At 39.3% G+C, this 16,483-nt stretch overlaps 1 protein-coding gene across 1 annotated transcript in view; it reads right to left on the bottom strand.

The window, feature by feature from the left end:
* CPEB2 (cytoplasmic polyadenylation element binding protein 2) overlaps nt 1–16,483 on the bottom strand; it is a 67,734-nt gene that overhangs the window by 2,472 nt on the left and 48,779 nt on the right. The window contains exons 8-13 of the mRNA XM_012812871.2: nt 15,699–15,869; nt 13,631–13,720; nt 8,965–9,083; nt 8,583–8,697; nt 5,666–5,847; nt 1–1,530 (exon numbers count right to left, since the gene is read on the bottom strand). The exon at nt 1–1,530 is cut by the window's left edge and continues 2,472 nt beyond it. Coding sequence (XP_012668325.1) covers nt 1,303–1,530; nt 5,666–5,847; nt 8,583–8,697; nt 8,965–9,083; nt 13,631–13,720; nt 15,699–15,869 — 905 coding nt within the window. The 3' untranslated portion in view covers nt 1–1,302. The remainder of the gene's footprint in view (nt 1,531–5,665; nt 5,848–8,582; nt 8,698–8,964; nt 9,084–13,630; nt 13,721–15,698; nt 15,870–16,483) is intronic.

Here is a 16,483-nt window from a genome sequence, read left to right as displayed (position 1 = left end):
TTTTCCCCATCTCCATTTTGACTTTACTTAGGTTTGCTAAAGTTTTGCATTCTTCTACAAAATTCAGATTTTTAAATATGGGTTTCTTATGGGTCTTTCATTTGGTGACTGGTTAGCAGTGTGTTGGCCATCTTTGGTTTATAAAGGATGTCTTAACCATGAACTATCAAAGGGGCTAAAATCAACTTTCTTTAGAATTCTCGCGTTTTTCTTTTAACCATTCTTTTATCTATACTAAATCACTGCACATGAATTAGAACCGCACATCACAAAATTGCACAGGGAGTACAAATATTACATCCAGTCTGCATAAAATCGAATTCCACTACCGACCAGATCACAAAATGGCTGCACTCTCTAATCTAAAACTAATTTGCATATTGTACACATGTAAGACAATTTTTTTAACTTGAAGTCACAATAATGCATGCAAGTTTGCTTTAAAAACAAATTTTATAATTTGTTCATGCTACCTAGATTCAAGAGAGCTTTTTTGGGCATCTGCAATACCTCGCCTCTTGTTGTAATAGTTCCAGTGCATGCATACGGTGTATACAGGTAAGTAAACATGCATTTTTTTTCACATTCTAAAACTATGGCAGTTTAGGCCATATTGTGCTGCCTGCATTTATCTGCAATGCAGTGTGTCTCTAACGCTCTCAATCCCGTATTAATAGGTGACATTTACACATAACACCTATATAGCAGCAAAGCTAATACAGCTTGTGATTAAAAATGTTTAAAAATAGCTAATAAATCAGATTATCTTGAGGTATTATTTCTTGCAAGTCAAAATGGAGAGCAAAAAAATCAACCCTAATTTTTAGTTTATGTATACACTGAAAATAGCAACAATAAAAATAAGCATTTGTAGCAGACATATTCCATCTTCACTATTATTTTGCTACCTTTGGTAAATTACTGGGGCAGATCTTGAAGTTAAAAACCCATGTTTAGAAATAAGTGCACGCTTCCCCCACTATTAGCAGCAGACTGTGTTGCCCCTACGCAAAACATTCTCACATCTAATTTTAACTTTACATATAAAAATAACTTGGAGAAAATACAAAAAAACATTTTATTTTAACATGAAAATATCACAAAAATTAGTAAGCCTGAGATGTAGGGTTTTGGTGAAAAACAAGAGGCTTGTAGTGTTTTGGCTGCTGATAAAGATGCACGTGTTGGTAGCTGGGGTGAAAGCAGAAGAACGCACTTACTTCTTCTGCACGTCAGTCTCTCTGGACACATACGCCACATGCACCTGTCCTTCCTTGTCACACAGAGGCCGATCTGCTCTTCTTAGTTCCAGCGGAAGTGGATCTGACGGGGGCGATCAGCACCTTCCTTCACCAATGGCTTATGGAACTCACGTCCCGCACGAGAGTGGATATTCGCCCAACAGAACTCACAGTAATACTGCAGGCAAGTGACGTTGGCACAGAAGAAGGGGGCGAATTTCCCACCGCAGCGTGCGCCCTGGCACTCGTCACACATCTGGTCATCCAGCACGTATGGCTTCACCTCCACCTGGAAAAGAAGGGAAACAGGGCTCATCAGCCTCTGCTTCAGAAATCAAATTCAGTGATTACTTCAAATGTTGAGTGGTCTAGAGAAAAAGATGGGCATTAAAAGCTGAGAAAGTGGGCAGTTTCCCAAGGAAGCAGCTTTATCATATAGTAAATTAAAAACATTCAATCACTTTGTTCTTGTGCTAATTGTTGTTTTAAATATAATGTTACACAGTATATAATATCACATATGCACCATTTCATCCTCAGAATTCACTACGAGTTACATGATGAGCCCTTGATCGGTGGCTTTATGTCCATATGTCTTCTCGAGAGGACTATAAACTAAATGGTGTTTACTATGTTCAAAAGGCAGAAAAATCTTTTAAAATCTATAAAAATCTAATTGATTTGCAAAACATTGTGCCCTTACTGTTCTTGAAGTAACATCTTTGAAACACCTCTGTGTTAGTATTTTCAGAGGCAGGAATGATTCTGAGTGAGAAACAGAAGGGATATCAAATCGTCATGGGAGGCAAATGGTTTTCACCCATTTCCGCCTCACTCCAATACCTCCTGTGCCATGGCTGAGCCCTAAGAGCGGCTGAAGCCAGGTAAGCGAATACCACAGTCTGCTTGGAAATAACTGGCACAGACAGATAAACCAGAACTGAGGGGGATCTTATTGAGGGCACCCTAGACTGGTGACTGTGTAAGATACCAAGTTCCACTGTGAAGGGCTGACTTTTCCCAGACTTTTGACGGGAGTCAGCTCTGAATGACAAACCTTCAATCTTAGTTTCCACCTCCGTGAAGTGAGAATAAATAGCACCTGTCTCAGAGTTGGGAGAATCAAATCATGCACGTAAAAGCATGAGATAGTGCTTGGCACTTGGCAAGATAGTCTTAGTTTTAGCTACTGTTAGCTGTAATAACCTTGGCCTTCTTGCGTGTAATAACTTTATGAATCGAAGGTTGTCATCTTTGTTTAACTGTTTCTTAGGAGAGGATAGAAAATTGAGTGGTGTGAAGGGCTGGATTTGAGATAAAGCAGAGGTAGCCCACAGGAAAGTAGGAACTCTACGACTACTAATACTAATGACCCAACAACTTCTATTCTGAGTGAGTTCTACGGAAATGCTTCTGAATGTGTGTAGAAATGTATAAAGGTATCTGTCAAAAGAACACAACAAATTGGAAATAACCTATAGGAGAACTAATTGGAAGATAAATATTTGATGGGAAGGCAAAGGAATTACTTTGCTGTTTATATTCCATTGATTAGGGTTAGGATAAACACTTTATATACATTGGACGTTTTTCTTTTCTGAATTGTCTGTATCTTTGCCTATTTTCCTATTCGAGTTTTCCCCCCTTTTAATTGATTTGTAATGCCAGTGAAAACATTTTTAATCTTTTTTCCATTGGTCTTTGAGTTTTAAAATACTCTTTGACACAAATTCTAAAATGTTTTGCTCAATCTTTCTCTCTCAACGTTTTCCTCTGTGGATTCTATTTTCTTCCCTTTACCAGCCTTCTATTTCTGACTCACTGTCCTCATTACCAATATCATCAAAGAAGAGCATTACTATGCCCAAAGAGCAATCAAGACAGCAGGAGGAGTCCTGGCTTTCACTTTTCTAGACTGTAAAGGCCATGAGCACGGGCACGGCAGTAATGACTCCACACTCCGCCCCTAATACCCCACAGAACACCTGGTACTGGGAGAAACTCTGTGAATACAGGAGTGAATGGGGCCTGTGTCCTGGCTTTGTCACGCTGAAGCCAGGGTCTGTGGTGGTTACACTACCTCATAAAATGCCAGGTGCTCACAAATTTCTTAAGGCAAAACTGTTCAAAAAAATTTTACCAATACAATGACTTCTAGATATTAGTTTAATAAAGCTAGTCTACTTAACTTAAACTCACGGACTTTAAAAGGTAGAAAACTGAATTCCAAACCTACTTCTGATTAACAGTTTCTGACAATTAGCACTCGTATGTGCAGGGAGCTTCCTGGACGCTGCGCCTGGTCCTGTCTCCTGGGATGAAGTCCTTTCCGTTCTCAGATGACCTAATTGGTAATGTTTTGTCACCTGGATTTGTAACTCATGAAATGCTTAATAATCAATGATTCTCTAACTTCAACATAGTATCACTTACTTCATTAACTACTGAAAGTTACAGAGGATTATATAATGCATGGAATAACATGCTAAAAAAATACAAGGACTTAGCCATCTGTGGGGGTTGTGTTTCTGAGCTATGAGAGATAGCAAATTCAGTCTCCAGGAGTCCAAAATTAAGCTGAATAAATGATTCTAATTCTCCCCAAATAGGTATCCTAGATATCTCTGAGTTGACAGTTACATATTTAAATTTAATCTTTTTATGGTTTAATGACTATATTCTTATCAGAGAGATGAGAGTCATAAAGATCAATGGCTTAACAGTTCTTTGGATAAGCAATACTAGTGACTTGTAAAGTACTTAAGGCTCAATCTTTCAAATAAAGATCAACATCTTGTACCTTAGAAAACAAGGCTTAGAAAATAAACTTGTCTCTAGGTATTGCAATGCCTGTTCCAGAAGGCATGTTTTTCTTAACTCACCCGCTCTGCATCCTGGCTACTCTTTAAGAATACTCTGTTCCAAATAGTCAGCCCTTCACTGTCATGTTGGAAATGAAGAACTATGTAGGCACAACACGGCAATGCTCTTTCCCTTCTACTCATGCATATTACAGAAGCATAATGATAGACTATGTAAACAGCTTCCTCTCCATAGACGGCGGGGTCAGTCAGAGGAGATGGTGTCCTTGTCTATGGCTGTGCATCTGTACCCCTTGGGGAGTTCAGGCTCTCCTGCAGCCCTGGCTGCATCTCAGACCAATTACAGCAGAATCTAGGTTGACACCCAGATGTCAAGACTTTCTAAGTTCCCACCCAGGTGACTAATGTGCAGCTGAGGTTGAGAACCACAGGACTACAGGAATCTAAGGTTCACACCAGTTCAAAAAGGCTAGGTGTGCATATCTGACTCTATGGAAAGGCCTTCCTCTTAGATACAACTTTTGTTTGGCAACATTTTAAATAGCAATGCAAATGAAAGAGCCACTGAGCATTTGTGAACTGGACCGATGCTGAGCCCCCTTTCTAAATGGGATGGAAACTACACTGACCACCGCCTCTACTGTCTGTGGTCTATTTAATCAGTTAACCAGCTTTCCTGCCCCCCTCAATAGTCTTTTAAAGTTAAAAAAAAAAAAAAGTCTCATATGAGGCTTCTAGAAACTGTTGCACTGGAGAAATAAGTATCCACTTAAGTTGTATCTAATTTAGATAATAAAAATTCATTTGCTGTACATTCTCAGTATATCTTAGCTGTGCTATAAATATAAACATAATTTTAGAATACTGCTTGGCTGTGTATAGGAACTATTCACAGATTTTAGTATGAAATAGATTTGTAAAAAATACATGAGTTTTGTTCGTCCTTTTCCCCTCTTTAGACGGTTATCAGTATTTAGAATTATTCAACGGGGTGGCTTCCAGTTATCATTCCTAGGCCTTCTTAAAAGTTCTTATTGTGGAAAAAAAAAACCTCTTGTTGTAATGACCTAAGTCATACTACTAAGAACAAACATTTTAAAGTTTAGGTCAGTTATTTTAGGAAGATACGCACTATGTGATTTTGTTTTAGATTTTATGATAAATAAAAACCAACATGTAAATAGCACTCTGTGCCAAGTTCTGTTTTCAGTACTTATATATGTGTGAATTTAATACTCAAAATAACCAACATATTGTTATTGTTTTCTGCTTAAAAATAAGGAAAGAGCAGCACAGAGAGTGTTAATCTGCCCATGACTACAGAGCAACCGGTCGACATGGGGTTCGATCCCAGTCTTCCGCCTCCCTGGTCAGAAGGACAATTAGACCTTAGTGACTGTTAACATTTTGACAGGGATGTAAAATGACTTTTAAAAAACATTTTATCTTAAAGTGTGCTCAAGAATCTTACACTTTAAGGACATTTTGATACACCAATCATTAACTCTGAGAGTTAAAAGTAGTATTAAAAAACAGTGCTTGAATTATATTAATTCCCTCACCTTATTATAGGACATAAGTGATTTCCAAATTGCAACTTACACGTTTATCGATATCGCCGTGCTGGAGCTGGACAAACCGCGCACTGATGGCCGCGATGTAGCTCTGCTGATTGGAGAAAGCCACCCGCCCAGCACCTTTTGGGTACTTTAGCTCAGGATCCGTATCAATTCCTGCGTAACAAACTCCGCCATACAGCCGGTCCATGATCATAGCAAGCTCCACTTCAAAAAGAAAAGAGGGTCGTGTCAAATAAGAGAACACAGTAAATCAACAATTTCGAAGTATGTTTTCTTAAAAAGAAAAGGTCAATAGGATGCTGACATTGGACCAGGAGAGGGACAGCAGACAGCAGTTAAAAACACACGAAGTTATACTCACCACTGCCACCCCCAACCACCTGCCAACACTGAACCCACAGCATTTTCTATGCTCTGTCCCAGAACGACAGAGAAATCTCGGTGCTCTCTTCTAACTCCCTCTACTCACGTGTGCTCTAGATTCCACACGCCATCGCTAGGAAAGGCGACTGGGTTGGCAATTCCTCCCTCCCCTTCTCTGCACTATCAGTTTTCCACTTATTCTGGCTCATTCCTAAGTATACTGTGATCTGTCCCATCTTTAACGAAGCAAAATCTCATAATCCTATTTCTCCTGCTCAGCAATTACTTCATTTCTCTGTTCTCCTTTACAGCCAAATTCCTCAAAATCTTTTCTGGTACTCCCTAATCATTCTCCCCCATCTTTAGTCAACCCTTTATAATGTGACTGTCACACCACGTTTCCATTTTAATGGCTCACGCCAAGCTCACTTCTCCCACTGCCAAACCCAGTGGTCAATCCACCTGCAAGCAGCACTGGACAGTCGCTCCCTTCCTTCTCTTTGAAATACTGTCTCCATCTGGCTCCCAGGATATTATTCTACTAATTTTCCTCCTACCTCATGGACAAATTCTTTTCAGTCTTTCTTGATAGTTTATCCTCAATGTCCGAGTACCCTAACAGTCCTTGAGCCTCCAGCTACACTCCCGACTCTGGCGACTTCATCCCAGGGCAGTACCAGGCTTTAAATGCCCTCTGCCTGCCGTCAAGCTCCTATTTTCCTATCTCCAGTCTAAACTTCTCCCCTGGATTCCGGACTCACATGTGCAACTGTCACCTTGGCAACTTACGCTGACCTTCAACAGACACTGCACCACCCGCTGTGTTAACAGCAGAGCTCATCCTCTTCCCCTCCCTGGGCGCCTGCTCCACTGAGTTTCTGCTGACATGGTCAGGAAGCAGTGGGAAGGATGAAGCTGTCCAGTCAGCATCCCTGGCTTCTTGCTCGCTGGTTTTTCCCTCCCGCTGCATGTGCATCCCTATGAGCCTGACTTTCAAAACATATCCAGAATCCAACCTCCTCACCTCCATCACTAACACCTGTTTCAAGCTAATATCACTCTTCTTCTGGTTCATGGCAATAGCTTTCTCTCTTTGCTTTTGAACCTTATCTTCCCAGTTTCTTTTAAAAATAGTAGACAGACTTATTCTCTTATCGATAAAAGAATGTAATACAGATACAATATACAACACATTGTAGCTGAAATTTGTACTTGGGAGTTCTGAATCATGCCATATACTTGTGTTCAAAACCAAGACCACAACCTTGGCTCAACTCACTCATCCAGAGTTCCTTAGACCTCTGCAGATGGCACCACTATCTACCTAAGACTGAAAACTGAGATTCACAAATACCTATGACATCTGTTTGTTTGCTCTCTCACCCCTGCCACTACTAATCCAAGCTTCCACTGCCTGGACCACAGTAGCAGGGGCCTGAACTGGTCTACTCCACCTGCTCTCAACCTTGCTCCTGGCTCCATGAGCCAGTAGCCAAATTGTCCTTTTAAAACTGTCAATATGCCGTCTCTTCTTTGCTTAACAATTCTTCCATCATTTCTCCTTGCTGTGAGCATCAGTATCACATTAGCCCATTATACCTTTTGATCTGATTTCTGTTCACTTTTCCAATACTGTCTCGAGTCTTCCCCTTACCCCTCACATCCTTAGCCAGCCATCTGGGCGTCTTTCAGTCCCTCCAAGATGCCCTGCTTCCCTCCACTAAAGACCTTTACATAAGGGTTTCCCTTTCCCTGAAACACACTATATCGCCAACCCTACTCTTTCTGTTTAATCCCAGTAAGTCAGTTCAAATACAAGTCTCTTCAAGATATCAGACTCTACCATGTTCCCTGGCTGTATGTTCTGCTATTACCTATAGTTATTTATTTATTTATTTATTTTTTTGGTAGCACCGATCATGTTCTGTAAGGGACACGTATGACAAGTTCTTTAGCACAGGTCTCCCAGACTTGGAAGAGGTGGTGCTCAGGGACGGAAGCGTCCACACCCTTCACATGGCATGTGGTCCCATGCCACCTGCTTATCCGGGGCCATCTACATCTATGTTACATTCCTAGATGCCATCTTTTGGTAGACTTCTTGTTCCTGGTTATTGATAAACAGAGGTTTATCACTCCTTTATCTAAAGTGCTACTTTAGGTAACAGTCAAAAAAAAACAGATAAGAGAGAAAAACTCTCATTTCTTCTTCAGATAGCAGTATCACCCCACAGAAAACAGATCCCAAATTCTCATACCATAGAGAGTTATACTTAAAAAATCAAATCCTTCTTACAGAGTCTACTTGGAGTTAGCTACTAAATTACTATAGACAGAGGAGATGGAGCACTGGACAATTCTCTAGTGACTTGGGAGTTTCAAGGAAGGTTCCCAAAATTTGCCTTAGAATTCTGCAGCAGCAACTGTGGGAGCAGGAGTCCTCTGCCCTGCCCTGCCCTGCCCTCCCTCCAGCACTATGGACACAATCACCACCAAGGGCCTACTCAGTGGACTAATTCGTATTTAAATGATTTTTTTTTTTTTGGGAAAATAACATTTGTTAATATTCTACTTACCAGCCCTTAGTGGCCTAGGAACACCTCCAACAAAAATTGTTTTTCGGGGATCCAAAGGCTGAGAACCATCCATTACAAAATCACTGTCACTTAAATTCCAAGGACGGATTTGAACCTATGAAGAAAATTACATTGGGTCTTATTCTCTTGATAACTGGGGAAAGAAAAAATGGTGAAAGCTAACAGTGATCATTTCCTTGTTAAAAAATTTGCAAGTCGGATTTGGAAACAAATTATTGCTATAATTTCTGATCTAGATAATATAAATCATCTGAATAGTTCAAAGACTAAACTCTTAACATTAATAGCGTCATTGTTCTTTTCCTCATTAACTGTCATTTACACAGTTTTGGGAAAGCTCGTCTTGGTGGCATGTACTTACTGGTTTGTCCTTGATGGTAGGGCTGGAAACGCACAGGTAGAGCTTCCCATCCTCCTCAATACAAGCATCGATTAGCGCCTGAACGGAGCTCTCCTCTTGGAAGAGAAGGAACGCATAGCCTGCAAGAGCCAGGAGAAAGAGGTGGCACGTTACAGTGAATTCACCACACACTTCAGTACTATTGAAAAAAACTCCACGCTTTTGAAAAAGAAGACGAAACTATCAAAGAAGATGACTTTTTTTTGTTGGCCTACTTTTTATAGGCGAACAAAATATCCTATGTATTCAATAATATGCCCTAACACACACACTCAATAAAGCCATAAGCTACTTTATAAATAGCACTTACTATCAGGTAAAGCACTAAAACTTTACATGAATTATTTCATTTCATTCTCACAGCAAGTTTATGAGAAATTATTCTAATTTTATGGAAGAAAAAACTGAGGAACCAGAAGTTAATTATTTCTCCAAAGTCAGCCTCATAGCAAGTAGATGGCTAAGAATTTCAAACCCAGGTCAGCTCCACAGTCTCCTTGGCCTTCTAGCAGTTTCATGAGGAATCTGGCAGAATTAACCAGTCAAGTCTATTTGGAGCTAAAGTTTACTATACTGCCTTCGAGGTAATCCAAGTTCTAGAGCACACTTGGAAAGGCCCAGGAAATCCTTTCCTTTTTTTTTTTTCCAGTAAAGGAAAATTTCCAGTTTCACATAAACTTCCAGATGGTACTAAAAAGGCTACCCTAGGTAGGGGGATGAAATGAATCACTCTCCTTAACAAAACTTGGGTCAGAACTTTAAAATCAAGACTTAACCTGGACGACCAATGGAACACTATTTTCTAACTGTCCAGAGACTATGTTTGAACTTGGCTCTAAGCTCTTGCTTAGATTCCCATACCTTGGGAAATATGCCCTTCCCTCCTTCCTTTTGAACAATTAATGGTCCATCCTTAATTGTCGTGTATCCAGCAGACACAACAGCTTCATATAAAAAGACATTAACATGTATACTGTGAGGTTACTACTATGTGATGACTCCCAGGGGCTGGTCACTACCCATGATAAGACTTCTGTGCAGACACAGGCCCAGCACTGCACCGCAGTCTACTCCCAATATGCAGCAGGGCCACACAGACCATGTCTGTTCCAAAACCACGGGAAATGTGAGGTCAGGTTTGCTCAGAGCTCGAAAAACACAGCTTATTGTCAAGAATGGCTTTTATGAGGCTGTGCTATAATCCCAGAACTCTGGGAGGCCGAGGCGGGTGGTCTGCTTAAGCTCAGGAGTTCAAGACCAGCCTGAGCAAGTGTGAGACCACGTCTATAGTAATAGTGGGGTGTTGTGTCAGGTGCCTGTAATCCCAGCTACTCGGTAGGCTGAGGCAAGAGGATCACTGTGTCCAAGAGTTTGAGGTGGCTGTGAGGTACGAAGCCACGGCACTCTACCGAAGGTGAAGAATGGCCTTTATGCCACAAAGGTCTGATGAACATAGAAGTACTTAATTTTAATAAAACATATGATTGACATGAAAAGCCCTGAAGCCATCAAATCAGCCTATACAAACAGAAGTTTCCAAAGGTAAAATTATGAAAATTAAAAAATGCATCATTAGATTTAATTGCCATGAACAATTTCAATATGCATAAAAAATAAAAACTGGTTTTAAGGACCTAATTTTGATACAAACTAAAGATCTGAGAACTATAATTCTTTTGTTGTATTAATCATTAAGAGGATGTAAGACTAACTTACTAAAATACTATTTTAAATTTAATATTTTTAATACATCTAATTTTTGTGATATCTTGATTTTAAAATTTATGTTTAATGTTTATATTAATATAAATGTATAAAATGTTAATATTAAAAATTAAGATCATTTAAAATATTTAACTAAATTTTTGCTATTATTAAAAAAGGAAAGTTTCAGAAAAACTAAGCACTATGGTAGGTAAATTATGACTTAGCTAATGCAAGCCTTTAGATTTGAAAACATTTTACGAAAACTGCTCGTAGTTTCAGAATTTATTAAAGCAGGCTAGTAATCACACAGGTGAGTGCTCCTCCCTGCAGTGGAGACGTGTGTGTGGGGCTCAGTATCCACGGGCTGAGTCACTGCTCTAATTAGAAGGCAGCTGCACCCACTGGATATTTCTATACCAGCATTTTCCAAACCATAGAAAATGTAGAATTATAGAAAATGCTTAAAAGGTTTGGGAAAACTGGCTTTTGGCAATTAACTAAAATTGTACCATAAAAAATCTATGACTTTCCAATTCTAATTTTTTTTTATTTTAGTTTGAGAAAATAAGAACCACAAAACCCACACTGACAACAGCAACAGCAGCAATGGCAACTCTTAGACCTGCCCCAACCCACCCTTCTAGGATCCGAGGGCACTGTCCTCTCAAAGGAACAAGTGTGTACGCAAGGACACAAGCACCTGTGTCCCTGTGTCCACCCACCTCATGTCTAATTCCTTTCCAATATTATACTGCAATTCCTGCCTACAACTCTGTTCAACTCTTTATCTATCTAAATTACACAGTACATTTTAGATTTAATCCAAAAATTCTCAGTGAAGCTTTCCTCCCACCTGCTTGAGATCAAAATAATTTCTCTATCCCACTGTATTTTTTATTGTTCATATCATTATTAGGTAATTACCAATCTGTGAATTATCAAGAATACAAAGGTACAAATGTTCACAAAGGTGAATAAAGATACAGTTTTATATGAAGAACTGCCATTCATAAAGTAATCACACATTTGTAAAGTCATAAAAATGCGATACTACAGCTGTCATTAAGTGTCATGACAGCTAGACAGCTCGGGAGACAGGAGGGCCCACAGCAGGCGAAGGGGACGGCTCCAGGTGGGTCCTCAAGGTCTTCCCTGATCATCTTACTCTGACAGGTAGGGGGCAAGAAGATGAAGACGCACAGGAAGGAGCCTTGGGGCTGGGGAGAACAAGGCCAGTGTGGGGCAATGAGGGGGAGGAACAGGAAGCGGTGGTACGAGATAAGCCAGAGAGAGGGGAGGCCAGGCAAGGCAAAGGCACTTTTGCCTTTATCCTAAAAATAACAGAAACCACTGAAGGATTTCCACAGGGGAGTAAGGCAGAGAGCACTACCAGGTGAGTTTCCCAAGACTGCACACCTGGGCTGTGGGAAGAGACTGGCGAGGGTTGGGAGGACAGCTGGAGTCTGCAGGCTGGAAGGATGGGAGGTTAGGCAGGAAGACCAGAAACTAACAGGCAGTTTTACTAAACATTGATGATAAACATCATAAAAGAACAAGATACTTAAACTATGAATAAAAATAGCTTAAAACTAAGCTTATAAATGAACATCTCAAACTGTGTGGAGCTAATTTTTTCTCTTTAAACCAAGGATTTAGGGCCTTCAAGTTCAGTAAACTCCAGAGTATATGGAAAGAGGTAAATGGCTTTAATCAGAATCTCCGAGGCCTGGGATCCAGAATCCCTCCTCCAAAGATGTTCCTGAGTCCTAAGCATAATATCTAAAAGCACAAAGAAGGCACTGCATTATTCCACTTCCCCCAAACTTTACACGGACTAGTTCACTAGTAAGAGAGGCTCTACAATTCTCAATGACAAGAGTGAAGATGACCCGTCTCACTCACCACCAGGAACCCTTAGCTAGTTCTGGGTGCCAGGAACTTCTCTATCATGTTTCTTTTCCCAGAATGCCAATCAGACCAGTTAAAAGATCTATTTGAGTCCTTTCTCCAGGCTTGATAATTTACCCAGGCTTGCAAATATAGTGTACATCTCTTTTCTGAAATTATACCGCAGTGATTTCAAAGCAAAGTCTTTCAGTCTTCCCCTTTCTTTTATTCACTTCAGAGAATCTGCTATTAGCACTTGTGACTGACAGAATTAATGCCTGACTCTACTTCCCCTCCTCTGCTGGTCAGCGGGTATCTGCTCGCCCCACACATGGCAGCCTCCAGTGGGACCTGCACACGAAGGCCACCCAATTGGTGACTCCTGCACTCTGGTGACCAGCCACAGTGTCATCCTAGCAATGAGTGACTGACACAACTAACTATTCTCACAGTCTAACACTCTATGTAACTGGGGGGGTTAGAGAATAAACTTCATCAGTCACTATTTATTTACCAACAGAACTGGTATGACTTATACTGCTCTGCCGTTATCTACCGTTGTCTAGAACACTTACGTAAAATCTTGTACTATATAAACTATTCATAGATATATATTTTATAAAATACAAATAAATCATATATCTTAATTTCACTAGGTAGAAAGATAACTTTTTCATATGTCTGTACCAAGATACTTTGAAGAATACTTTAGACACAGAAAATATTCAAACTTTTGTTGGTTTGGGTCTATAAAATCATTACCAAATCATTACAGTGAAAGTATAGCAAGTCTCTTATGATTTCTGATGGGTTTAAAATAAAATTACAACAGTTTTCAGGATCATTTGGCTTCCCTCAACCTCAGCTATTGGCTTAAATTACTCTATTAATGTTTATATACAGATATGCTCCTTTCAATGCTAAAGAAAAAAAATTAGCAGAAATCAAAGAAATCAAAGCAAGTAGTTGTTTCTTTTGCTCTTGTATGTGTACAACCAATTTCCTGGCACACAGTAACAATAAAAGCCCTTACCTTTTGGTGGGAAATAGGACTTGCTTTCTGCCTTATGAGGCCAATCAACTACCAAAGGCCCGAATCTTCTGAAGCTGGCAGTTATCTCATCTGAACAAAGTGTAATCATATGCATTAGGAATTTTCAAAAAACAGATTATGATAAATCTTATAGACAATAGAAAAAAGAAGAAATCCTTCAAATTCATTCTACTACATCTGGATATATCTGATATTAAAATTAGAAAAATATGTTATTATAAAGGGAAATTACAAACGTATTTCACTTATAAATGTAGATGTAATATCCTAAACAACATATTAACAAGTTGAATTAAAAGTTACTGTTCAAATAAAGTAGTCTGGTCAAAATTAAATCCAACATATGTGAGAATTAGACACTATATATATATTTTTTTTTGCTTTTCCCCATCCCCTCGCTCCTTCTCTCTCTCTCTGTTCTCCCCTTCCCCCACCCCCACAGTGTCATTAATTGTCCTCATATCAAAGTTGAATACATAGGATTCAAGTTTCTCCATTCCTATGATGCTTCACTAAGAATAACGTGTTCCACCTCCATCCAGGTTAGTACAAATGCTGTAAAAATCCCCATTTTTCTTAATGGCTAAATAGTATTCTGTGATATACATATACCACAGCTTGCCAATCCATTCCTGGGTTCAGGGGCATTTAGGCTATTTCCACATTTTGGTGATTATAAATCGAGCTGTGATAAATAGTCTAATACAAGAGACTTTAAAATAAAAGTTTTTTTTTTCCCTTCTGGATAGATGTCCAGTAATGGGACTGCAGGATCAAACGGGAGGTCTAGGTTGAGGTTTCTCCATACTTCCTTCCAAAAGATTGTATCATTAGGAACTTGTTTTAACCACTGATACTAAGATAGCCTGTATTTTAAAGTTACTTTGAAAATTAATTAAAAAGTGTGAAATACCCTAAGATAAATTAGAACACAAACACTGAGAATAAGTCTAATACCTTTATTAAAAAGATATGTACAATCTCTTAAATATCACAGTCAAAATAAATTCATTTTTAAGCAGCAAAATGGCTGGAATAATCAATCCCACGTAAATGTAAAAATCTTATATAACATTCTATGGATACTAGTGGCTTTATAGTATACCAAACTGTAAATAGCACTGTCTTGATAAAAATGGTGATATTATATTAACATTAAATTAAACAAAAGGATCTTTTACTGCTTTATAAGTAAAATCCTTTATTGCTGCAAAAAAGATCTGTATGACAAGACATGAACCGGAGTCTGACCCGTGTGAAGTTGTTTCACTGAAGCCCACACAGGTCAAATGCAGCGCTGTGTTCTGAGTTTTGTCATTATATGGAAATCTCAGTGTATTGATTATTACTTAGAAGAAGTTTGTGGGTATCTGAATCACAACTGAAAAACTTCCAAAACGCAGCAGTATCTTCCCTATCAGTGATGAATCAGCGACAGATTTCCCACAACCGCACGTAGTTTCAGTATTTTGGCTCTTTATCTCGAGTTATCTTTCTTTTGTTACATTTATCACACATGGTCATTTTCACACATTTTTATTAACCTTTGTATGATCTGTACTTCCTATTCATGTTTCCATTTCATTTTTGGGTTTTACAGCCTCTTTCTTACTTGATTCCAAGAGCACATTTACCCTTAAAGAAATTAAACTTCTGACTGTCATGCGAAACAGATATGGTTTCCTGGTTGCTTCCATTTATTTGAGCTGTATAGTGTGTGTGTGTGTGTGTGTCTGTGTTATAGTTACACAAAAAGTTTCAAGTGTTATATATTCAGATATGTTCTGTAATTAAAAAAAAAAAAGTGGGCTATGACCTAGATCAGGATAATCTTATAAAAATGCTCACAGTAACAGCATGCATTATAAGATATAATCCATTACGCCCATATTTCAATAAAGCGAGGGAATACTTAAAGAGATGACTGCCCATTCTAACTCTGAAAACCTCTAAGAGGTAAAACATTCCATGCCCTATTCACATTTATACTCCATTTTTAACATTTTTAACTTTGTGGTTTCTGTTAAAGCCCCTATTTCCACCTCACCTTCATCGATGTCTGGAGGAAGCCCACCCACGAACACCTTGCGAGAGAAGCGTTCTATTCGCTCTCCGTTTTGATGAGCTGAATAGCATGTGGGTGAATTTAAAACACCAACTTGATCGCTGTGACCATCATCCAGCAAGCCATCGTCTATGGGAAAGAGGGAAGAACGACCTAAAATATAAGAACAAACACAACCTAAATCTCAGATCTGAGAAAATGACAAGGTAAAGACAAGCATCTAATGACAAATTTAAAGAAGTAAAAATTAAGGTGATGTAGGTGTGAAAAGAAATTAACAGATGGTATGTAGTTTTGATTACCTGGATTTAAGAGAGAGTCTGAAGAAAGGTTTAGATATAAACAGTTACATGACAACATTAAAACTGCAAAGGAAACTTATCACTACAATTTGTTACGGACAAGCAGAGTCAGAGCAGACGGGGAACCAGAGAAACCTTTCAGAAAGTGGTGGCAGGAGGAGACGACACCGACTGCACAGAGGAGAGGGTGTGACAAAAAGGCGTCTGCAGAGCACAGCAGAGGGAGGAGGACAAAGGCAGCCAGGACGCTGTGCGTAAGGTCTCCCACTAACTCATTACACGAGTACCGGCCTCGGAACAGGAGACAGGGCTTCCGCAAGTGTACAGAACAACAAAAGGCGTCGCCTCTAGGACTTTGCTCCAAGTTCAAGCCCACCCTCGATAACATCCTTGTACAGGGCACATCCTGTACAAGCCTCTGAAGCAATCTTGATGTCAGATATTCTGGGAGTATTAAAAAAAAAG

This window comes from Otolemur garnettii, unplaced genomic scaffold, assembly GCF_000181295.1.
Source record: "Otolemur garnettii isolate 467f Iridium unplaced genomic scaffold, OtoGar3 scaffold00228, whole genome shotgun sequence".
In the NCBI taxonomy this organism is placed as follows: Eukaryota; Metazoa; Chordata; class Mammalia; order Primates; family Galagidae; genus Otolemur; species Otolemur garnettii.
The sequence above is the reverse complement of the archived record's forward strand: the minus strand, read 5'-3'. Positions and strand labels throughout refer to the sequence as shown.